This window comes from Crinia signifera, chromosome 2 (assembly GCF_055691185.1).
Source record: "Crinia signifera chromosome 2, ASM5569118v1, whole genome shotgun sequence".
In the NCBI taxonomy this organism is placed as follows: domain Eukaryota; kingdom Metazoa; phylum Chordata; class Amphibia; order Anura; family Myobatrachidae; genus Crinia; species Crinia signifera.
Genome location: NC_139218.1, coordinates 268,779,443 through 268,805,982, shown reverse-complemented (window position 1 = coordinate 268,805,982; position 26,540 = coordinate 268,779,443). Strand labels below are relative to the sequence as shown.

Below are 26,540 nucleotides of genomic sequence, written 5' to 3'. Positions count from 1 at the left end.
GCCACTGGGAGCAGGTACTATGCTGCCTACTATACACTATGCTGTCCAATTACACATAAAGCTCGACCACATTGACTTGCTCCTGGCCATCTCTGCATGTCATCTACTGCTGTCACCCTCTCCCTGTCACCTACTGCTGTCACCCTCTCCCTAGGGTGCCTCTCTCCTGGTCACCCACTTCTTATTAACACATTAACAGCTTAGTTTTTCACTTGTGTACTGCTCTGGGGTGAGTGGCTTTTTTTGGGGTCCTGACCCCAGATTCAAACTTAGTATTAGACACCCTCCAGAGATACGAGGTCACCTTGATGCTGGTTGGTGGGAAATATTTTTTGGACAATGAATATACTAAGAACCTCGATTACTGATTAATAATTTTGAGTGTGCATCTGCCCAGTTTGTTTTATAAAAATAATTTGATCAGCATGTTTGCGCAGTGGTGCACCCAACAATGAACTCTCATCGGCCGGGCACAGGAACCATTCTTGGGCACATTTACCAAGTTAAGCAGCATAGCTGCTCCCAGGGGGGAGAAGGAATCCGGTTCAGGAGCTCTACCATGGGTATAATGCTTGCAAACTACTATGGCCTTAAAGTGTATAGGGGGCCCAACCAGAGCTGTAATGTGTATAAGTGGCTATGTGATGCATATAAGCAGCTCTACCAAAATATAATGCATATGTAAGCGGCTCTAGCATGGCTGTAATGTGTATAGGGGCTCTACCATTGCAGTATTGTATACAGGAACCTCTACCATGTCATAATGTGTATAAGCGGCTTTACTACGGCATAATGTGTATAAGCAGCTCTACAATAGCATAATGCTTATAAACTGCTCTACCATGTGTATAGGGGGCCCTACCAATGCATAATGTATATAAGCAACTTAAATTTGTATAATGTGTATATAGAGGGTTATTCTGCTTCGTTCTCATCCCCCACTTGTTTGTATGGGGGACCGATGATGTGCACATCAACCTTTATTTAAGAAAGGAAACTACACTTAGTATATGAGGAAACAAAAGATATATTTTGTTTCTAAATAAAGCAAATAATTGCTGAACTAGAAAAAGGGAACAAGCTCATCACTGTAGTGGGACGGGTTGGCTTGAAGTCATCAGGCATGAACGGACATTTTAGACCAAAAGGAGCAGTTGTTTTTTTTAACTTAAGGTAATTTTTTGTCAAATATAAAGATTGTGTGTGTGTGTGTGTGTGTGTGTGTGTGTGTGTGTGTGTGTGTGTGTGTGTGTGTGTGTGAGAGAGTAGTTAGAAGTGGTGGCACTCATCCAAGCTTGCCTAAAGTAACACGGGAACCAAAAATCCTGAGTGACGTTTCAGATTTCTCTTCCCATCATGATGCTGGAGATGAATGGACTGCCTTCCCCATCATATTGTGTATATAAAGATGAAAATCTATGTTGAGTTTCTGGTGCTGAAACACGTACTAACAGATGATTTGTTTAATATATTTTTACATATTCATAAATGTGCGTTTTTTTTGCCCTGGAATTCCAAAATTAAATTAGATTGATGTGAAACAGATCTAAATCTATGAAAATCCTTTAACTTTAGTAAATATACCCCTTATGGTGGAGAATCACAACACATCTTAGCACACCACACAGAAATGGAGGATTATGGGGCTAATTCAGCATGGATTGCTAATCACAGAATTTGAAAAGTGAGTGATTATTGAATAACTGCACATGCAGACCATACACATCGCGCATAGGAATTAGAAACTGAAAATGCATACCGTACACATTGTGCATAAGAATTAGCATATGGTACATATTGTGGATTGTAATTAGGGATTGAAAATGTATAGGGATCGTAAATGCAATGTGGCTGGAGCTTGACTGACAGGAAGCTGGTTTTTGGGGGTGAAAATCTGACGTTTTCTGGGTGTGCCAGAGTTTTTGAGCAGGGTCTGTGATGTCCGCGTTGACCACTTCCAGCCTGTCAGTCACAGATTAGTGGAATCCTGACCTCTTCATAATTGCACAGATGGCATAAACTCTTTGATGGTCCAGGAATTGCATATGGATTTGAGAATGGATTGCAATTAGCGATCCATATGCAATTTTTTTAGCAAATTTAACATGGGGCAACTTTTTTTTTTCTCTGTGCAGCTGCTTTGTCCATGCAGTCCGCTGCGAATTCTTACATTAAGCCACACACTAGACGAGATAGTAAATGATATTCCTTAGAAGAGCCCTTTTGAACAATATCTTTCTTCTAGTGTGTACACTCAATATTGTTGACGATGCGCGCTCCCGCATGTCGATAATGATTGATGTCTTCTGAACATGCAGGTCAATTTGGCTATATAGCCAAATTACCTGCATTTTCAGTGGGTGACAACACTGAAGGATATCGAGTACCAATATCATTCAGTGTGTATGCACAATATCTGTCCCCTGTCGCCTAATGTGTATGGGGCTTTAATGATCCATGCTGAATTAGCCCCTTTACACTGAAAAAGCTTGTATATTTTTTTGTATAGAGGTGTGGTCCGTAAAATGTCTCCAACTAGACAACTAGGTGCATTAGTTCATTCCCAGTCAGAGGCAAGATAAATGTTGATGCCACTGATAGCTAGACAGGCACATACACACAAAAAGACACCCAAACTGTGCCCTCCACACCCAGCAACAACCAATCTGTGACCTGTGCCTAACGCACACTCTTATCAGTTGCACCACTGAAATTAGCACCAGACGTATGCTATAGGCAGAACATATAAGAATGGTCTCCGGTGTGAGTGAGTGTCTCACCACATTCAATAACAGACAGTGTTATACCCAAATGCATGCATCTAAATCTGACTAGCCAACCCCTGTAACTGCCCAGAAAGAAAAGAAAGGGGTGTTGAGCTGCGCTTGGTATAACTTTGTAAAAAGTGAGGTAATGAAACCTGTAAAGTTGGGTGAAAAAAAATGAGGGATTGGTTGATCTAGTACAAAAAGATTTAATGTCTAAAATACATATAGAGAGAATACATTGATAATTCTCTAAAATCACATAAAATTCATATCTCACCAACCAAACTGGGGAAAATGTATGGCCCGGAGAGTCCCAAAAGTCCTGTATAGGGCTGAGATGTAAATCGTCCTTTTGGGACTCTCCGGGCCATACATTTTCCCCAGTTTGGTTGGTGAGATATGAATTTTATGTGATTTTAGAGAATTATCAATGTATTCTGGCTATATGTATTTTAGACATTAAATCTTTTTGTACTAGATCAACCAATCCCTCATTTTTTTTCACCCAACTTTACAGGTTTCATTACCTCACTTTTTACAAAGTTATACCAAGCGCAGCTCAACACCCCTTTCTTTTCTTGTTCATTCAGTACAGGACTAACTATCCTGTCCCAGAGCAGCAGCAGCTAGGGAAACACAGCTCCAGCCAGGCGCACCTGCACCCAGACCCACTCTGTGTGGTCAGGGTCACCACCACCCCTTTTTCAACTGCCCAGAAATGTCCAACACATTTCTAATACACTTTTTTTAAGCATATGAACACCTCTTTGATATGTGTTCAATTCAGATGCATGCTCCGATAAAAAACATTGCTTCAATACATCCACCATTGCCACTATAGCTGACTCAGAATCAAGCTTATAATGTTTTATCATATGCCATAGTGCTTGCTACATAAAATAATAAAAGGTACATATTGTTCCTCGCAGGGAAAACAAACACATTGACCGTGCAGAGACAAAACCCACACACATTGGTCTCAACAGAAAAAAACAAAAACACCACTGGTCCCCACAAGTAAAAAAAGAAACTCATATTAATTTCCCCAGCCCGCACAGAAGGCTGACCCGACCTGTCAGTAGCAAAAGAGAAGAGCGGAGCTTCCAGTCCCGCTCTCGGCTGAGGATGCTACAGGCAGCTGCAACCACTGTGACTTTATGGCCTAATTCATACTGATACCTATAGGATGGTGTTCATTATGTTATTTATTTATTAACAGTTTCTTATATAGTGCAGCATATTCCGTTGTTCATTATTATCAGACTGTGCATATGCCACGATCTCAGTGTGCGCACGCCAAGGTGCCTTTACACTCACAGAGAGGATTTAATTGATGCTTGATTGACAAGAAGTGACCATTTGGAGGAGTGGTGGCAAAGACACAGGCATGTCATAGCTGTTTTTATGGAAGTACCTTCATCTGTGATTAAATACGCATCTGTGATTAAAGAAACATGGCCCAGTACAAACATGAATTAGGCCTTACATTACAGCACTGTACTTTGATTGTGGGACCACGTAGTTTGCTTGTGTCACTGGTTTCATAAATGGGTGGAGCTCCATGTATGGGGCACCAGATGAGTATACGCATGGTTGATATAATGCCATTTCGGCTCTCTTCAGTTGGAATACCGACCCTGGAATCCCGTCATGGCGAATCGCTGCATTCGGCACACTATTATATTCCCACTCGGATAGTAAAATATGAACAAACAGCTTTTAAAAAAAAAAAAAAACATGAAAAACTAATTTTGACGGTGTGGACCTTGCCTATGCTGACATTTCGTCAGTGTCTACCTAATGTATGTCGACCCTTTTTATGTGTCGACCTAATCATCATCGGCCATTAGTGGTCGACCTAGTGATTGTTTATCGCTGAGCTGCATCTATATGATATATTAAAATACAGAGTGTGAGGGTACGTGGGCAGTGGTGGCACATGTAATATAAGTCAACACAGTAATACGCTTCGCCACATCTGCCATTGTGAAAAGTGGTGATAACTTTTTTCGGGTTAAAATGAAAAAAAAAAAAACTGCCTGAAACATCTGGCACTAGGCACCCTGTGCATTGGGCAGCAGCTGCTACACCGAGCATGGCAGCGGCCGTTCTACTACACGGCGCTGCCCCTCCACTGCTACAGTGTGTACAGGAAAGACAACTGACTGTCACTACACGACACGACTACTCCGAGTCCTCCGGGAGTCGGGACTTCTCTGTAGGAAGGAACTAGGAAGAGGAGGAGAGTGTGGTGGTGAGCGGGCAGGAGGAGGCTGCGGGCCAGGATCAGGAGGAGTCCCCACTGCCCGCCCCCCTCCCTCCGTCCTGGGAGGAAGGGTGTTTCCTGCCTATAGCTAGGAAGTTAGTTTCGGCCTCGTAGTTCCTGGTGGGTAAAAGTGGAGTAAAGAGTCCGCACAGCCCCGGCCGCTGCCCAGCACAGGAGGCCCGGCTGCAGCGCTGCGTGTAAGCGGGACAGGAGCTGCAGCGCCCCAGCAGGGAGAGCAGAGCAGTCAGTGCCCCCCACCGCCGGGTCACTGCCACATACACCGGGTGAGAGCGATAATCACACTGCTGGGGGTATCCGCTGTGTGTGTATGAGGGGACTGGGGTTTCCCGGTGATTGCGCTGCTGCTGTGCGGCATTAGCGCTGTTCTGTTGTTTATTCTTCCTCCCACGTTGGGGCGTGGGAGCTGTCACACAGGTACACGGGGGTGGCATCTGCTTAGCTAGTGTGTTGTATCGCTGCGAACAGTCCTCCTGATATACCTAGGAGATGTTCTGGTGTCCCTTATGGGTCCTGTGATCAGTCTGAATACGAGTGTATACTACTGTAGACAAGTAGTGGCTGGTTACATACCTGTGCAGCACCGGGGCTACCTAGACCAGTCTCAGCAGATTCAAGGAGCAGCAGTATTGTGGTTATTATCCTTCTCTTTCTGTAGCAGCAACGTGTGTACTCACATCATGTCATTTATGTTCAACTTCACAAGTCCCATCTGCACAAAGACAAATGGGAAAAGGGTAGTTACTGTAGAACGAGCATCCATTATTAAGGTTTAGAAGTTTGTACTAATGTTGCATACATTCTTTCCTAGAAAACGTGCAATTTCATAGGCATATACAGCCACACATAGAATACAGGCATGCTGCATATTGTTTTAATCAATTGATTCAGTATCCTGTTCACAAATTATTTGCAATAAGATGCATTCTTTAAAGTTGAACATAAATATGGCTGGCACTAGCAAGTGATGCCACAGCATGGCTAGATGGGAGCTATTTACCTTGCGAGGAGACTAGATATATGTGTATACATCTATATACTCCTTTCAGATCAAAATCTGCGGCACCAACCTGGGTATTCCCAGGCTGCTGCTAAATATGCTGCACAGGGGTGCCGTGTTTTCTGCAGGTGCTTGGAGGTGACATCCTCTCCAATCAGTGTGGAATCTAGCTCCACATGCTGCAAATAGGACATTGTTCGGATAACACAGGTTTCCCATCTACTCTTCACCGTGACCTGGGTCGTTACTTCTATACCCAGGTTGGATTGCTGGGTCAACCTGGGATATTTTGTGGGACCGTTTCAGACTGAGCTTGAAGCTGGCAATAACCCGAGTTATTGTGTCAGTCTGAAAGGGGTATTATTGATAGAGTTCAAGTAATGCCAATTTTTGCATCGATGCAGGATGTCCTCTCTGAGAAAAGGGCCATGTTAGCGAATTTGCCTTTTTGCTTTAGCTTCTCTTCAAGTACAATTGTGGTTCCTCTTTTACTTCATACATGTAGTAATTTCAAAGTTTTTCTGTCGTCAGTATTTGTGTGGAATGCAAAATATTTGCTTCCCTATTTAATCATTGTCTGAGAACATCCAGTGGTACTTGTTTCCTAGCACGGCGCCCCTCGGATGCCATTGCATACCAGTACTTAAGGGATGCGATGGGACCCGATTTTAGGGTTTTAAGAGCTGCACTGTACAATTTTAAATATTGCGTCGCATGGCATGCCGCATGCCATTGTAATGGCATGCGATGCAATCAGACCCGATTTTTTATTGTAGAGCCACCCTGATGGGTGATTACTATGTTAAATGCACCCCCATTATTAACGCCACCCCCACTATCAACGCCAACCCAAAGCGTGGCGAGCGAAGCGGTACGCGTCCTCCGACCTTTTCATACCCCAACTATCCACGTCGGCGTGAAGTTGATTTTATATAGTGTGGCGAGCGCAGCGGATACATGTGAAGTAGTACGCGTCCGCTCGCCACGTTTCGGGCTCGCCACACTATATAAAATCAACTCAATGCCGACGTGGATAGTGGGGGTATGAAAAGGTTGCTGCCCCTCGTACCGCCGCCCCTCGTGGGCTCGCTGCGCTCGCCACGCTTCGGGTTGGCGTTGATAGTGGGGGTGGCGTTAACAATGGGGGTGCATTTAACATACTAATCACCTATCAGGGTGGCTGTACAATTAAAAATCGGGTCTGATCGCATCGGGTGCGATGCGATCAGATCGATACGATGGCATAAGATAAAAATCGTGGCCGCCGTTCTAGGTACCCATCCAGTAAAAGAAAACCAAAATGGATGATGATGATGGGAGATTTGTGGTTTATTGCATGTAGACATACTCCATAAAACTTTTTAATTTACTGTTAGAGAAAAAACAACAGAATTACTTTAAACTTGCACATAAAACAAAGTAGGACAAACTATTTGTTAGATGATCCAGTATGGAACAGGACTTGCCTAGGCTGTATGGAGGTTCATTACAGGAGCTTGATCACCTGTGGCTCTCCAGCTGTTGTGGAAGTACACATCCCAGCATGCTGGAACTTGTTTCCCAACAGCTGGAGAGCCACAAGTTGGAATTGCCTGCTATAAGAGTATGGATTGAAATCCTTGGGAACATTTCTGACAGTTTGTATTCAATCTTCGCAACGGCCATGGATTGTCGAAAATGGTTGCAGATTTGACAATCTAGCAGCCATTTTTAACAATGTGGATTCGACTTTTTACAAAGTTGAATCTGCATAGCTTCAATGCAGCCAACAATGGCTGTATGATGTCTGTTTTGACTGCCCCATATACCGTAGAAGCATAATCCTGCCACTCTATTGGTTTGTGTGGTCTGCTTTAAAAACTTGTTAGGTAATGTGTTCTTGTAAACTCCTTATTCAGTCATTTTTCTTCCTGTTTTTAACCCTGTTCTAAATGTCAGTGTCATTACTTCATTTCTGTATCAAAATGTTTTTAGTCTCTCAAAGCTTTGCCTAAACTTCACATTGCATGATCGTACGGCCGCTCTTCCTTACTTAACATAAGTCATGTATGACCTTACACTTCTAGACTGTAAACATTATGGACAGGATATTATTCCAGAGCAACCAGAGTGGACTTAATTCAGTCCTTGGAAATACTTTCTGACTTCTCCCATACTTTCTACTTGTTGTCACCACCACGAGACCACACTGGCTTCTGAGTATATGTGTTTTTGCTGCTGCAGCAACACCTAGTTGATTTACAGTAGGCTAATTCCCTACTGGTTGCTTACTATGGGCTCCTACCACAGTTTGTAGTGGTCAGAGAGCTAAGCTTGACACTGCGCTCAACATGAGGACAGCCAGAGAACCCAAAAATCTGGTAATAGTCAGATTAACAGAAAATTCAGGTTTTTTTTATGTAAGAAGGTTATTATATGTAAATAAATGTATTTTAAAAAGACAATTATTACTGGCTAATGGTATATTGCAGAATATAGATGTTCTTGAAAGTTTAGAGATGATCCACATATTTTTCAAGCCTTTTAAACAGTTCTGACACAGAATACAGCTTGGCTTAAGCCGGCATCTGTCCCTTTAATCAATTCAGCTAAATGTATACCCTGTGAACATGTATTCAGGAGAAGTATTTGCCTGGAAGAGGGCTAAATTATCTCTATATCGCCCACCTAGAATATGTCCAGATGATCTGCTCCAGGGAGAGGCTGCTCACTCTACCCAGTAATGGGATTTAGAAGGTGGCCAGCCAGATCCTGGAGCAGCAGTCTCCCTACTGACAACAGTGGCGTTCTATAGCTTAAACTTGTACATTTAACAGAACGGTATTGGTATTTTTTTTTAATATAGTAGATGTGTTTTACCTCAAAAGTATAGTGGTACTTAACTGTTCAAAAGAGAGAGAATAACCCATTTAAGGGTTTATAAAACAATCCATATTTTCACATACATATTTCACGTCATATTTATTAGTCCAGTTGCTATACTGGATAATGTGGTTTGAGGTACTAATTTATTTTGTCCATTGAATAGACATTTTGTGCAGTTAAATTCCACTTGCTCTATATTGCTATGGGTTACTGCACATTTCAGAATTGTTTGACAATTACATGTCTCTATTTAGACCTCTCCTTGAGGTGCCCATACACTTGTCTGATTTGGGCTGATTTCATGCAGTCCCGAGAAATTGGTCCTAATCGGATGTGTTTGATGTCCGCCTCGGTTCCGATGTACGGTTTGGTGCGCGTCGGACCTTCTGACTGTCCAACTTTGGACTCTGCCCCCCTCCCGGCGGCAAGTGTGATCACATATGATACATCCAATGTGAAAGGAGCGCATGCAATCCTACCGCCCAGGTAAGGGGGTCGGATGGCCCATACGCTGCTGTGATCCATAGCAGTAGTGTATGGGCACCTTAAGAGCCCACTCTGCCTTAAAATTCCACAATAGTGCAGTGTTTATCATGCTGTCAGCATCCACCTTACATTACATATAGATGAGTCTCTATGCATCTTTTTTTACATATATTTATTTTTTTGAATGGAGTAACAAACTTTAGATTACCTGTCCAGGTCTGTAATATATGCCTGCTGGATCACATTACTGCATGTGGTTTTGTATAAATCACAATCCTAAAATCTAGGTCTCTGTGCTGGTAGAACGTGGTGTCAGCAGAAGCTCGTGCTGGAAATAAAAAAAAAAAGTGTTTATTTTGGCCTGTTTCTGTATTGTTTAATTGCAAAGTAAATCATGTAGCAGAGAAGTAACTGGCAGTCTCATGTAGTATACGTTATTTATACCAGTACATTACTTCATGCTTCTTCACTGCCAAATTCATTTGATGTGTCAGTAAGAAGATAGTAAAGATGCTTTTCCGCTCAGGGACAGATGTACTAAGCTTGGAGAGTGATAAAACACCAGACATTCGGCTCCCATTGACAGAAACTGTTTGGTTGGGGGTTTATCAGTCTCTATTTTATCACTTTTCAAGACTTAGTACATCTGGCCCAGGTTGATATGCATTTAATCCTGTCATACAGTTGGAGCCCCTCGCATCCCCCCCAATCCTGCCCGCCACCATGTTGACAGGGGCACGCATGTGTGTGAGACGCTTGCGCGTCCCCGTCAGCTGGAGCACCTCTCTGGCGATTCCCTGCGCTGGCTGAGAGGCGCTCCATCTGTACATCATTGGGTATTGCATCCATACTAATCGCATATGTGATTAGTACCGCAAAGGACAGCTCTTCCGATTAGAGCTGTCCTTTTTGATTCCAACTCGTTACTGGTCTTCAGGGTTTTTGTGATGCCGGTGGCTGCGGGGCATGCTGAGAGGGATCCATGTCAGATTCTTGAACCATTCTATTGGCCGCCTAGCAGCCAATCAGGAGCCGAGATTTGCGGCCAATAGAATCAATCGGAGGAGAGGCGCTGAAGATGTGTAACTTCAGCGTCTCTCCGGTTAGTCTGTCAGCGGGTACCGGCGGGAATAGATGCGTTTTTTTTAAAGAAGGCCTGGACTACGTCGGAAAGAAGAGGACGTGATCTTCGCCGGAGAACCTTGGTGAGTAGGATTTTGGTACTTGTTTCCTATCTGGGCGCCCAGGTTTTCTACGTACGGCACCGTAACGAAATCTGATCGCATCGCATCGTACACATACACGATATTGAACGATGCGATGCGATCCGATTCGATTTCCCATAGGAAACAATGTGAAATGGCTCAATTTCGCCAAATTATCATAGGAACAATAGTAAATGGGCCAAAAAACACCCCTGAACATTGAAATGTCCCCCCAAAAATAGTTGACGCCACCCCGCCATCAACGTGAACCCGAAGCGTGGCGAGCGCAGCGAGCCCGCGATGGGCGGCGGTTCGCGTCCTCCGACCTTTTCATGCCCTACTATCCACTAGGGCGTGGAGTGAGAATAGAATAGTGTGGCGAGCGCAGCGAGGGGACGCGGATACCTTCACAGTTATACGCGTCCCCTCGCGGGCTTCCCAGGTGTCCATGGCGACGCGGACACCTGGGAAGCCCGCAAAGGGACGCGTTTACCTGTGAAGGTATCCGCGTCCCCTCGCGGGGCTCGCTGCGCTCGCCACGCTTTGGGCTCGGTGGCTCGCTGCGCTCGCCACAGTATTCTATTCTCACTCCACGCCCTAGTGGATAGTAGGGCATGAAAAGGTCGGAGGACGCGTACCGCCGCCCCTCGCGGGCTCGCTGCGCTCGCCACGCTTCGGGTTCACGTTGATGGCGGGGTGGCGTCAACTACTTTTGGGGGGACATTCCACTGCTCTGTGGGTTTTTTTGGGGTTTCTGGCCCATTTACCATTCTTCCCTATGCTGATTTGGGTAAATTGATCCATTTAACATTGTTTCCTATGGGAAATCGAATCGCATCGCATCGTTCAATATCGTGTATGTGTACGATGCGATGCGATCAGATTTCTCTACGGAGAATAGCATGGTGCGCAATTAACTTAGCGGGCGCCCAGATAGGAAACAAGTACCGGATTTTCTTCCACAGGTACCCCTATGGATTTCTTCGGATCCTGGAGCCCCGGGCCCCGGACTCTGCAGCCCAGGAACCAAAGCCCCGGACCTACGGCCTCAAGATAGGTAAGTATCAGTATGTGTGGGCTTTGGATGAAATAAAGTTTTATTTTTAATTAGTGTCCGTGTGTGTTTATTTGGTACTCTTTACTTAGAACGGCGCCCACGATTTTGATCGTGGGCATCGTTAGTAAAAAATCTCGGGCATTGAATGCACTAAAAAATCGGGTGCGATGCGACCGACGAGATGCCCGCGATTTCCCATAGGGAACAATGTTAAATGTCTCAATTGACCCGATTTTCCTGTTCAATGCCTCAATTGACCCGATTTTTCCATAGGAAACAATGTTAAATGGGCCACAGAGGCCAAATAGGCACCCTGAAGTGTATAATGGCCACCCGAATTGTTAACGCCACCCCACGATCAACGTCAACCCGAAGCGTGGCGAGCACAGCGAGCCCGCGTCCTACGACCTTTTCATACCCCCACTATCCACGTCGGCGTGGAGTTGAGAATAGAAAGTGTGGCGAGCCCGAAGCGTGGAGAGGGGACGCGGACAGCTGTGAAGCCCGCGAGGGGACGCGGATACCTGTGAAGGTATCCGCGTCCCCTCGCGGGGCTCGATGCGCTCGCCACACTTTCTATTCTCAACTCCACGCCGACGTGGATAGTGGGGGTATGAAAAGGTCGTAGGACGCGTACCGCCGCCCCTCGCGGGCTCGCTGCGCTCGCCACGCTTCGGGTTGACGTTGATCGTGGGGTGGCGTTAACAATTCGGGTGGCCATTATACACTTCAGGGTGCCTATTTGGCCTCTGTGGCCCATTTAACATTGTTTCCTATGAAAAAATCGGGTCAATTGAGGCATTGAACAGGAAAATCGGGTCAATTGAGACATTTAACATTGTTCCCTATGGGAAATCACGGGCATCTCGTCGGTCGCATCGCACCCGATTTTTTTTTTTTTAGTGCATTCAATGCCCGAGATGGCCATGATGGGCGCCCTTCTAAGTAAAGAGTACCGTTTATTTGACTATTTTTAATACTGTGGAACTACAAGTGCCAGCAGGCCCTTTAATGCCCCGCATGCTGGGACTTGTGGTTCTCCAAGTCCCAGCATTTGGGGGAGGAATGCTGGGACTCCTAGTTCCACAGTATTAAACAATAGTTTATTCTATTTTTTTTTTTTTTTTTTTTTACACCATTTCATCAGCCCGGTGACCACAGCCCAGGGTCACCGGGGACAGCACCAGGCTTCAGCCTGGCAAGGTAAGTCTTGGAGGGGGGGGGGCCCTTTATTGGGGGTGTCCCTACTCCCCCAGGACCCCTTAAAATACGGGGGACCCCTACTCATTTTGTCCCCCGTATTTTGGAAACCGGCCCTGCAGCCTGGGGCTGGTATAAAAAAAAAAAAATCAGCGCAGCCCCTATTTGCCGGGTTTCCTGATTTTTTTTTTTTTTTTCTTTAACGGGTAGAATAGAATACCCCTTTCCCACTGCCAAAAAAAGGCTTTTAAACGGTTAAAACACTGCTTTTTACCCGTTTAACTAATACCGGTATTAGTTAAATGGGTAAAGCAGTTGGAGCATTCCCACTGCAGCTCTACCCGTTTAAAAAAAAAAAAGGTAATTTACTGTTTAAGAGCTGCAGTGGGAAAGGGGTATAATATAAAATCTGCTACTGTAAATGTATAAACTTACTAAAGAAAGAATGCATTATCTAATCTTTTTTATTTTAACCCCTTCATGACAGAGCCAGTTTGTGCCTTCATGACAGAGCCCTTTTTTTCAAATCTGACATGTCTCACTTAAGTGGGGATAACTTTTTTTTGCTTTTACTTATCCCAGTGATTTTGAGATTGTTTTCTCGTGACACATTGTACTTCAAGTTAGTGGTAAATTTTGGTCGATACAGTCTGTATTTTTTTTGAAAAATACCAAAATATCGTAAAAAAATGGAAAATTTAGCAATTTGCAAAATGTTAAATTTTCTGCTTGTGAGACAAATAATCATACCACTCAAAATAGTTAATAACTAACATAGACCATATGTCTACTTTATGTTTCCATCATTATTTCAACTTCCTTTTAATTTTTTTGGACACTAGGAGGCTTACAATATGAATAGCAAATTCTCAAATTTTCATGAAAATTTCAAACACTGATTTTTTTAGGGACCAGTTCAGTTATGATGTGACTTTGAGGGACTTGTATGTGAGACACCCCCATAAATGATGCCATTTCAAAAACTGCACCCCTCACAGTATTCAAAACAGCATTTTGGAAGTTTGTTAACCCTTTAGGTGTTTCACAGGAATTAAAACAAAGTGTAGGTGAAATTTCAAAATTTCTTTTTTTTTGCAGAGTTTCAATTTTAATACATTTTTCTAACGAATACAGTAGATTTTACTAGAGAAATGTGACTAAAAATTGATTCCCCCAATTCTTTTGTTTTCAAAAATATCCTATATGTGGCCCTAGTGTGCACGTTGACCAAACCACAGGCTTCATAATAGAAGGAGCACCTACTTGATTTTGGAGCCTCCTTTTTATGAGATTTTTTTTTAGGCACCATGTAGGTTTCTAGGCACCATAAGTGCTAAAAGTTAGGAACCTCCCCCACAAGTCACCCCATTTTGCAATCTACACCCCTCAGGGAATTCATCTAGGGGTATAGTGTACATTTCAAACCCCCAGGGGTTTCACCAATTGTGGTACAACTGGGCAGTGAAAATGAAAAAAATAAATTTTTCATTTTCACAGCTCAGTTGTATCAAAATTGGTGAAACCTCGGGGGGTTTGAAATGTACTCTATACCCCTAGATGAATTCCCTGAGGGGTGTAGTTTGCAAAATGGGGTCACTTGTGGGGGGGTTCCACTGTATGGGTGTTTCGGGGGTCATTCAACCAGAATCTGTGCTGCAAAATCCAAAAATCACTCCTTCCCTTCTGAGTCCTGCCATGCACCCAACTGGTATTTTTTGGTCACATGTGAGGCATTGCCGTACCCGGGAGAAATTGGGGCACAGATTTTGGGGTGCTTTGTCTCCTTCATTCCTTGTGAAAATGAAAAATTTTGAGCCAGATCTGCATTTTTGTGTAAAAAAATGTAATTTTTTACACAAAAATGCAGTTCTGGCTCAAAATTTTTAATTTTCACAAGGAATGAAGGAGACAAAGCACCCCAAAATCTGTGCCCCAATTTCTCCCGAGTACGGCAATGCCTCACATGTGACCAAAAAATACCAGTTGGGTGCATGGCAGGACTCAGAAGGGAAGGAGTGATTTTTGGTGGTGGAATGAATGGTGGGTGCTATGTCGCATTAGCAAGACCCCCGAAGCACCAATACAGTGGAACCCCCCCACAAGTGACCCCATTTTGGTCACCAGCTTTGGGAGAGGGGCTGGCGCTGCGGCTGGCGGGGGGGTGGGAGGGGTGCTGGCGCTGCGGCAGCCGGGTGGGTGGGAGGGAGGGGGGCTGCCGGGTGGGAGGGGGGGGGGGGCTGGCGATCGTTGGTGATCGGTGCGGTATACACACACACACACACACACACACACACACATATATATATATATATATATATATATATATATATATATGTGTGTGTGTGTGTATATATATATATATATATATATATATATATATATATATATATATATATATATATATATATATATATACAGATAGCGCAGGCCTTATGCTTGCTGGCGAATCGCCAGCAGCATGCTGCTGGCGATCCGCCAGCAACACGGCGCGCCATCTGACTGAGACGCGCGTGCGTCCCCCACGCACGCGCGTGCGTCCCCCACGCACGCGCGTCTCAGTATCCGGGCGGCCGGGCGGCGAGGCGGACACAATACTGTCCGCCTCCCGCTCGAGGGGGGCTGGGGGGACCCGAGGAGGCTGTGGGGGGGTGCGGGCGCCCGGTGTGGGCACCGGGCGACCGAGGGCAGCACCGTCGGAAGGGGACGCGCGCGTCCCCTTCCGACACACAGATGGCGCGGGAGCAGGGAATGGCGATGGCGATGCCATCGCCATCCCCTGCAAAGATGAGCCCGGCCCCATCTGTATATATACATATATATATATACACACACATATATATATATATATGTGTGTGTATGTGTATATATATATATATATATATATATATATATATATATATATATATACACATTTGCAATATTTATTTTTGGAGTCTTATTTTATTTTAACTTTTCTAGCAGCATGCTGCTGCTGCTGCTGCTGCTGCTGCGGGAGGGAGGGAGGGGGGAGGAGGGCAGCGCTGCGTGCGCACCGGGGGAGCCGGGGGACCTGAGGGAGCTGCCGGGTGAGTGCCCGGCGGGTGGGAGGGGGGAACTGCACATCGGTGGTGATCGGTGCTGCACCGATCACCACCGTTTTCTGTGTTACCGAGCGGCTTAGCCGCCGGTAACACAGGAAACGCTGTGATTGACTGTTCAGATTTGAACAGCCAATCACAGCGATCGCCGACCGGGGGGGGCACCCCTGCCCCCCCTGGGCGACGAGGGGGGATGTCTGCTGTCAGGGACAGCAGACATCACCTAACTGTCACTGCGTCTCTAGACGCAGTGACAGTTAGAAGTCATGACGTATATATACGTCAACGGTCGGGAAGTACTTCCCGACCATGACGTATATATACGTCAAATGTCGTGAAGGGGTTAATATGGAAACTGCATGCTGACTGTATTTCTGTTGAGTAACACCTCGCCTTCAAAATAAATGTGTGTGTTTTATTATTACAGTTATTTATATAGCTCACACATCTGCAGGATTTTACAGAGAATATATTCACAAATGTCCTTTCCCCAGTGGAGCTTACAATCTATATTCCCTGCCACATGGACACGAACACACATTCACGCTACAGTTCTTTTTATTTTTTATATGTTGAGAGCCAATTAACATACCAGTATTTTGGGGGATTGTGGGAGGAGATCGGAGTACCCAGAGGAAACCAAGCAAGCATGGGAAGAATATACAAACTCTAGGTCTGATTCAGATTGCGAGCGAAGCAAAAAAATTCAAGCAACCTAAAACTCTGGCCTAATAGAAGAAAAAGGTCTTGCTTTGACAAATCTAGCTGAGTATGTATTTGCCTAGAATACTGTGCTTTTAAACATAAATACAGCAAATCTAAACTTGAAAGTCATGAACCTAAAATAGCATTAATGCTGTGTATCTGACTGCACGTCTAACCAGCAGTTTCCTGTATTACACCACACTGTGCTCAGGTAATAGCAGATTTACCAGTGAAAGGTCATATGGTTTCTGGCCACAAGTCAGCTTTGTGTACTCACAGCATGGTGCACGTTTTGTCTTATGTCTGTGTTATCTGTCCTTTTGAATGTGTGTGGTTTTTTTGTCATTAATATGTTCTTGTGTGGAAGCACTATAGAGTATGGGCTGCATTTTTTGAAAATGGACAAATCCATGCTGCACTTCAGGTGGGGCTTTTGGGAACATGTGCAGAGTTAGATTTGGGCGACTAATTTTGTATCTGTGCAGGGTAAATACTGTCTGTTTTATTCTTAAGGGGCCTACAGGTGGTGAGATTTGCTGATTGTTCTAAGTCAGGGATGGGGAACCTTTGGCCCTCCAGCTGTTGTTGAACTAAACATCCCAGCATGCCCTGCCCTGCTAAAGTTTTAGCATGGCTAAATAGCAAAACTTTAACAGGGCATGCTGGGATGTGTAGTTCAACAATAGCTGGAGGGCTGAAAGTTCCCCATCCCTGTTCTAAGTGATGCTAGATTGCTCAGCAGACAGAGAGATGCGAGCGCTGTGTGCCCTGCTATATTACAAGTTTTATCCAGCTTGCTGGGTATTAATCGCCGGGCGATAGTTTGCGGGGCTGTGCATCGTGGTCTCTATGGCCCCTACACACGGAGAGTGATGTAGGCGCATTTTTTAAGTGATCTCGTTAGATCACTTAGAAAATGCTCTGAAATCGCACTATGGCCCTTATTCTGGTTCACTCGCAAAGGCAAATAGCTTCTCAAATGGACAAAACCATGTGCACTGCAGGTGGGGCAGATGTAATATGTGCAGGGAGAGTTAGATTTGATGGAGCTTTACTTCAAAGTGAGATCTATATTGCAGTGTAAAAATCAAGAAGTCAGTATTTACCCTGCACAGAAACAAAATAACTCACCCCAATCTCATTCTCTCTGCACATGTTACATCTGCCCCCTCCCTGCAGTGCACATGGTTTTGTTCACTTGAGAAGGAATTTGCCTTTGCAAGTGAACCAGGATAAGGGCCTATGTGTGGGCCCCATTACACTGCAATTTAGATTTCTGTTTGAACACACCTCACCCAAATCAAAAGGTGCCCGCACACTGTGCATTTGAGCTTACGATGCGTGCTCCTGCAATAAGGTAGTCGCCACCCAGCCAGAGTGAAATTGTGCCCTGTGCAAGCTTGATAATTGATGTGCAAGGCTTGCGAAAAGTTTTGCGTTTAGCAAATAGCAGCAAATCCATACGCAAGACGCTCACCACTAAATGAATTTTCCGCAGTCTGTGCGTAGTCCAGGACTTACTCTGCGGCTGCAATAGATATCGGATGATCGGGGCCGAAGTTCACGCCACACGACTTTGTTCATATGCCTGGGCATGTCTGCATTTTCCAAATGCCGGGTGCCTGTCAATCATCCTGCAATAAAAGCAGCAGGATTTTATTGCAGGATGGTCTCTCGTGCATACTTATTACAAGATGTGTACAGTCATTCGATTAATGTCCCGTTCAGGTCTGAATAACCCACTTGGTGCCATAAGGGATGGAAGTAAGAGAGCGAAAAGCACATGTAGGAACATGTAATCAGATACACCTATGAGTCCAAACAATATGACCACTACCATATGATGTGAATATCCTAAAGTACATAACACAGCATTTGATTGTCAGGCATATGTAAACACTTCTCAAAACCCCAATTGTTTCCTTTCACCTATGTAACACATAGCTGTCATTGTTACTATTGCAGCACTTCACACTTAAGCCCCATACACAATATGATATATTACTTACAATATAAATGATAATGATATTGTTAACCTCGTCCGGTGTGTGTGCTCAATATTGTTAGTCGTGCATGCTACCGCAGATGACGAACGATATCTGCTGTCGTCTGAACATGCGGCTCAATGTGGACTACATTGTCGATGATTACATATTCAGTGGGAGTCCAGGAGATGTCACTGAACGATATTATTAATGATCTCGTTCTTTGTGTGTGTGTACACAAGATAATTTTATCATCAACAATATCAATGGTGGAGTGAATAGTGTGTAGCCGGCTTTATTGTGGTATACGGTTGTTATGTCGACAGCACTACGGTCAGCATGCATTGGGTCGACCATTATAGGTCAACATGCATCAAGGTCGACATGAGTTTTTTTTACTTTTTTTTTTAGCTGACAGGCGGTATTTCATGCCCTACCATCCACCGTGGAGGGAGACTAAAACAGTGTGCCAAGCGTAGCAAGGCACCGTACCCAAAGCATGGTGAGCGCAGCGAGCCATGCGAGGGGACATGGTGCTACACTCCGGTGTCCATGTCGACTGTGTAGACATCCAGCACAAAAAAGTGAAAAAAACATTTCGACCTTTTGACTGTCAACCTTGCCCATGTCCACCTAATACATGTGTTGTCCTAATGACCCCCCACTCGTCATGCTTCAGGCTAGGTGGAGCAACCATTACAGCTGCACTAAGCACATTTTACTGCTCCTAATCTGAGACCACATTGATGGTAAAGTAAGAAACAAGAAAAATACCCAAAACTCATGTTGACCTTTTCATGTATCAAGGTTTTGGCAGTGTTGACCTTGTACATGTCGACCTTTTGGTGTCAACCTATTGTTTGTTGACCTAGATATTGTCTGTCAGCCACCCGAATACCGTTGCTAGCTAGCTATGGAGCGGCTCCTGGTCTTACCGTGCATGTTGTTGCTTGCTTTCCAACAGGACCAGTACATAATACTAATGGGTGTTTATTTAGCTGACTGTCTAGATTCGGGGGTTCCCGACATGTAGCCCTCTGTCTGTTGTGGAACTACACGTCTCCGCATACCATGCCACATTTTTAATGTTTCCCAAGAAAAAAATACTGGCAGAGCATGCTGGATTGTGTAGTTCTACAACACTGGAGGGCTGCCTGTTGTGCACTCTTGGTCTAGATCAGGAAGAGGGAACCTTCGACTCGCCAGCTGTTGTTGAACTACACATACCAGCATGCCCTGCAAGAGTTTTAGCATGACCAGATAGCAAAACTGTAGCAGGGCATGCTGAGATGTGTAGTTCAACAATAGCTGGAGGGCTGAAGGTTCCTCATTCCTGGTCTAGATGATGAGGCAGATACAACAACATAAGGTGATTTAGAAGAGTGCTTGAGTGTTACAAAGCTGTATGAGCATTGGCAATGTGCTTGCCAAGATCTGTAGAATGGGTTTGGTATGACTCATTGACAGTTGGGATCCTGATGGTGAGTATACCGACATTGGAATCCTATTTGCCGGTATGCTCGCCGCTGGTGGACACATAACGGCTCGCCACGGTGGACTCTCGTGAGGGAAAATAGCCCCATAGACACCAGAAAATCACGAATAACTTATGTTGACCTTTTGAATTTCTACCTTGTGACCTTGTTGACCAATAGCGGCCGACCTTTTGACTGTAGACCTACACAATGTAGATGTAATATACTGTAACCTGCAGTTATGGCAAGACGAGCAGCATACTGTCAGACTACAAACTTGTCAGTGTTACAGGAAGTATCAGCTTCCGCTTTTATCACTTGCACAGGGAGTGAGCTGGGTTGCCAACCATTGCTCTGAGTAATTGCTGCTCTACTCATATTGCTTTTTGGTTGATTGTTTGTATGATTACTCAGTTTTTTTCGAATAGAATTCCTTTATTCATTTCACAATGGAGAAATTCACATGGAAGAGACGTCTGTTTTTATTTTTTTTACGCGATCTGCAGTCTACTTCTGAAGAACTAGAGTTAAGAAATAGTAGTAGTAGTACCTTTATTTATAAGGCGCCGCAAAGTGTCCGCAGCGCCGTACATAGCAAACAAAAAAAAAAACAAATTACAAGGTAACGTACAGGGTGTGTTGAAAAATACAGTATAAATAGGGGTATAGCTGGTAGAACTAAAATCAGCATCAGTTCAGAAGTAGGTGTGTAAATTGTCTAGTAAACTGAAGATGAAGTAGAGCAGGCATGTCAAACGTTGGCCCTCCAGATGTTTTGAAACTACACATCCCAGCATGCTTTGCAATAGTTTTAGCATTCTCTAATAGCAAAACTGTGTCAAAGCATGCTGGGATGTGTAGTTTCATAACATCTGGAGGGCCAACGTTGGACATGCCTGAAGTAGAGGAAGGGAAGAACAGGGCAGGAGCACAGGTGAGGTAAAGAGGTAGGGTGAGTACGTGAGGAAGGAGGACCCTACTCATAAGAGTTAACATACTAAAAATAGGTGGGTGGACGAACGAAATACAATAGGATAAGTAGGAACGGAGGGGAACGGAGGCAGGATAGGAGGATCAAAAGAGGTTAGGAGGAGGGATAGGCTAGTCGAAAAAAGTGGGTTTTGAGGGAAATATACAGATTCCATACCAGTTGGTGTTAGAGAAACATTTATAAACTATATAAAATTATATTATGTATTATTTATCCTTAGACAAATAAAGGGACAGGGAAGTTTTTTGTATTCATAATTGTAATATAGATTTACGGGATGCTGACGAAACACCCAATAATGATTTTCTAACAGCTCAAGGTATCAGAGGGTAATAAACCAAGAGAGCATTTACTTCTACAGCTTGTCCTTTTGATATTCCTATTGTAAGATCATTGTGTCCTTGAAGCACACAATACACGGTCGCAGACACATATGTTTCATGAATGCATGTTGGCAACTTTTGTATCTATTATATACAATGCTGTGCAAGATTGCTGCTCAAGAGAAAAAGCTGCCAACAAAATAGTTCTCCTACAGTACCTATTAGTTCTTTGCAGCATAGCATTACATTCACATGGTCAATTTTAGTGGTTTCTGCGCTATGTATATTAAAAAGCAGCTCTTTTAATAGATTAATTTGGGAGATTTAGTAAAAAGCGCTAAAAATAAAAAATAGATAAATATAATGTGATATGAATCATGTATAGAGTGGTACCTGTAAAAAATAATTGTAGCGTTTGTGATGTTTACACCCTTTTGGGGAATAGGTTTGTTTTGAGGCCGGTGTCTTTCCCTGTACTAACCCTATTCCGGGAGATGGTCACTCCGTTGCAGTCGGTGTTGGTATCAGGCTGCAGTGTCAGATCTGCCACTTGATGTTATTGTGGCCGTGACACTGCACGTCCGTGCTGCCGGAAGTTCGGAGGATGTTCACCGGAAGTGAGCCGCGGCTGCCGGGCGCTGTTTGGGGCAGTTGTTTGGGATGAAGTGTCCTCTGCATGTGGGGGTGTCAGGTCCAACGCGTTTCGTGCGTCCTGCGCACTTTTTCAAGGATGAATTGGCCTTCCAATCTTTGTGGGTTTTTATAGGGAAAACTTTATTCATAAAAACGGAAATGATGTTCCGGAAGTAAGTAAAAAAAGGTGGGAAACACATGTTCCTGTCTTTCACTTAGATAGAATTCTGTAGTTTAGGGCAGCAGAAAGTATTGCTGGGAGATAGGTCCTATCAGATTTAGCAGGAGTGTGGAAGAAGAGAGCAACCTTTTTTGTTTTGCTTATTCAAAACAAACCTATTCCCCAAAAGGGTGTAAACATCACTAACGCTACAATAATTTTTTACAGGTACCACTCTATACATGATTCATATCACATTATATTTATCTATTTTTTATTTTTAGCGCTTTTTACTAAATCTCCCAAATTACATTCACATGCTTTATTCCTGTCCAGCAGAAACCAGCAATCTGCATGAATTACCCTAAATACTGTGGCAGGTATTCAATGCGGCCGGTGAGGGGGTTAAACAGCGAGGATTGCAGAAAACCAGGCGATCCTCGCTGTTTAACCCCCGCGCCGGCCGCTCACTCTATTCAACGTTCTGGGGAAATCCTCGCCGCCACAGGACGGCGAGGATTCCCCCAAACAGCGAGACCCGTGGCTAATGCAGAAAACTCGCTGTATTTAGCCGCGAGTCTCGCTGCTTCTGGAGCCGCATACGCCAACTCCCCCTCGCTAAAAAAATGGTGCCGTTTGAATACTGACAGGGTGAGTGGTGACATCGAGCTGGAAGCCCTGCTCACTGTCGCCGCTCGCCCGCAGCATTGAATACCCCCCTGTATTTTGGCTTTAGTAGGTTAGACATTTGCTGGTTAAACTTTATGAAATGACTTGGCCTTTGCCAATATTCCATAAAGAGCATTTGTATTGTGTCCATTTTATATAGTGGGTTAAGTCCTTTTGAGCTTCTATACAATTTGTGAAATGTCCTGGCAGGTATTCTAGTGTACTTCAATTCTGTAAGTTAGTCTGTTACATCTTTCTTTAAGAAGTGCTAGTAGACCAGCAGCTGACATTTTAGATGTTCTCTTGAACTTTTTGACATACTCTTGTCATGTTTACTTGGCTAAAACGTGTGTTTTTCCCTTATTTAATTACATTGCAGCCTCACAATGACGACCCAAGTGACACTAGATGATGCCTTGTCCAATGTAGACCTATTGGAAGAGTTGCCTTTACCTGACCAACAGCCCTGCATTGAGCCGCCACCTTCCTCTCTGCTCTATCAGGTATGTGCTAGATAGTGTCATTTATAAAAATAGTTAGGTAAATGATTGGCAGCTTAGCCCCTTGAGTGCCAACATCTGAGAGGTGTGCAAAATATCCATTGAAAATGCCAGCATCGCTCTCGTTTGTTATATAAAAAAAATGTATGTATGTGTGTGTATATATGTATGTATATATATGTATATATATATATATATATATATATATATATATATATATATATATATATATATTTATTATTATTATTATTTATTTTTTTCCTATATAAGGTAAACATTACAGGTCATTATTATTGTCAAATTCTCTAGGCACTCAAAGGGTTAAGCATTCATCAGCATCTGAGCAATTGGCAAACTTGCAAATCTGCATCACTTTACCATATATGTGTTGAAACATGAATAGTAGCTGGGGAATCGGATGACCCCACCATACGGTTCTTAAGTAGGAGATTTCCAGTGTGCAGACAGTTTTTGCTGTCTGTGTTGGTGGGAAGGCACAGACACTTCGGAAATGGTCTTACAGCCCTCTATAATGGCAGTATGAGTTTATAATAGAAATTAAACTTGCTGCAATACATTAAAGTCGCTAAATGTTTTATAGTACAGTATATACTAAGCCCATAAGTGTTCTACAGAAAGTCTATTATTAGTCATTGGAAGTATTTCGTTACGGATGTATTGATCCTATTGCTGGCTCTACTATAGGAGTGGCATCAGCAAGCTCACCCAAGTGATCAAAGACTCTTTAAAATTCACCATAGAGAACTGTCATATTGGGTTTACTTGCAGTTTACATAGTGCCTAATACAGTATATCCTCCCTGCCCTCAGAACAGAACATTGAAATTGTCTGTACTATATATACAGTAGTATTGTGGGTGTTGGCCCTCTTTATTATACTTTTCCCTGGCGACATTTATTGAGCTTATGAATATGCCCAAGTGTGACTTGGGGGTGATGATAAAATGCACAAGTATGACTTGGGAGTGATTGGATAAACCTGTTCCAGAGATGAGTGCAATGCAGATTGGGCTGATTGGTTTACAGCAAGCACTGTTTTTCTATGCGCTTACTTGAATGAAAGGAGTGTAGTGAGATTTTTTTATTTATGCACTTTATTAGCAAAATAACCAATGCGACATAAGTAGAATAGTATATATTGCATATTTGGACGATGAACTCAATTAAAGTTCTTTCCACATAACCTGTAATATGAATTGCTAAAGTAATGAATATCTTCCTAAACATAAAAAGAAGTGCAGATCTTATACTTTCTAGTGATGAACAGAGGTGGTGCTTGATTTTAACATCCTGTTTCTAACATTTTTCAGCCTAATTTTAACACTAACTTTGAAGACAGGAATGCCTTTGTCACTGGCATTGCAAGATATATTGAACAGGCAACTGTCCATTCTAATATGGTGAGTAACTACTGTATTAAACTGATTAAAGGGTTCTTTATTGTTGCAACAAGCTCTGTCAGTGTTTAAAAAGAAAGAGAAATGTGCAAAACACATTTACAGCATCATTAATTTATTTTCTTACACATCTTTGGGTTCTTTTTTAGGCCCAACTGCAAGTGACTCCAAAATGTTGTTGTTGTTGTTATTATTATTTTTTTATTATTATTATTATTATTATTATTATTATTATTATTATTATTATTATTCCATTGAGCTCAGTAGAAAGAAACATTAGAAATATAAATTCACTCACAAAGTACAAAACTGTTTTTCTTTCCCCAATGGATCACAGGGTTCCACACTGCTCTCCTGTTCTTGCCTGGAATCAGGTTAACCGGTCTCTGTGCTACTTCCTGTGGAAGACCTTACTTGCCATATACCCAAATGGGGAGTATGTGAAGGAGGAGCACTGACACCTGTTTGACCTGGAGGATGAGTGGAGTGCAGTGTGACCCAAGGAGGTTGGTGGGTTTCTGACAGATGTAGGAAATGTAATTTGAAGTTAGTAAATACAAATGCTTTTAAAAAATTTTTTTTTTTTATAATATAAACTTTGCCTGCAGTTGTGAAACATAACCTTACCATACCACCTTGCTTATGTCACAGACCTAGGAGGCCTTGGCTAGCCAATATTCTGATCTAACGGACACAATATTACCATCTGGTTACTTTACAAATCACTAATGTGTCTTTGTCCTGATTTCTTAAGGATGTTTTCACAGTATTGTAAAATCTTTCTTTATAAGTTTGAGTGTTAGTAGATGATTCACTAACACAATATCTTGACTTTTACAGAATGTAATGCTGGAAGAAGGACAAGAATACGCCATTATGCTTTACACATGGAGAAGCTGTTCAAGAGCTATCCCACAGGTATTTCTTTATACCCATCCAAACTTTATGGGCAATCTTGTTCTCCTATGTTTGTCTGTCCCTATGTGAGAGGCAGAGACACTCGGGCTTTTCTGGCTTATGATGAAGATTCAAATGGCTTCTAATGAAGGATTTCAGTTGTAACTGCATACTGCATCCTGTATTGTGCTTTATTCAGCCAGGTTGCATTAAATTAAACCTGGAGGGCTATATGTATCTAAGTAATTGTTCACACAACAGGTCAGGTTTCCCATTTATGCCATTACAGCATTTTACGTTGCCGTGTACTAAATTGGCTTGTCTATCAAGTGCCCGAAAAATATATATCTGTTGCTAGTCTGAGAGTGCTCAGTCTTTTAAATCTTTATCTTGACCTTTATTACTTCATGCATTACCTGCATAAAACAGCATTGTAAACACAATGAAGGGCCTGACTCAGAGGTGGGTGCCAGTGCCAGTACTTCAGTACAGGATTTGTACAGAGATGGTTAGCAGTAGCGTCTCTAATCTGACATCAGTCTCACAGCAACGCAACATCAAACTGATGAGTAATCTGTTGCTTGCTCAGAATGGTTGTTGGAACCAAAATGTCGGCACTATTACAACTCAGAATGGAAATGCCCCAGCCTTCAGCTGCATTTTCAGAAAACTCTCAGAATGCCCAAGTTTATGAAGCGCTTCCCTGTTATAACCGACCATAAACGCACAAGACTGTGTCTGCTGCAGCTAATAGTTGGCCCCCACTTATGCAGTGCAACTGTAAAGCATAGTCTAAAACAAATTGCTCAGAACCCGTCTGCATTTTGTTCCCCTCTGAGTCAG

The 26,540-nt window shown here is 43.4% G+C and overlaps 1 protein-coding gene across 2 annotated transcripts in view; it reads left to right on the top strand.

The window, feature by feature from the left end:
- The first annotated feature begins 5,001 nt into the window (after positions 1-5,001).
- CYFIP1 (cytoplasmic FMR1 interacting protein 1) overlaps positions 5,002-26,540 on the top strand; it is a 123,615-nt gene continuing 102,076 nt past the window's right edge. The window contains exons 1-4 of one of the 2 annotated variants that reach the window (XM_083168595.1): positions 5,002-5,318; positions 23,263-23,386; positions 24,714-24,803; positions 25,641-25,718. In XM_083168595.1, the coding sequence (XP_083024721.1) occupies positions 23,270-23,386; positions 24,714-24,803; positions 25,641-25,718 (285 nt within the window). In that variant the 5' untranslated portion in view covers positions 5,002-5,318; positions 23,263-23,269. The remainder of the gene's footprint in view (positions 5,319-23,262; positions 23,387-24,713; positions 24,804-25,640; positions 25,719-26,540) is intronic. The other variant, XM_083168594.1, reaches the window with a different exon arrangement.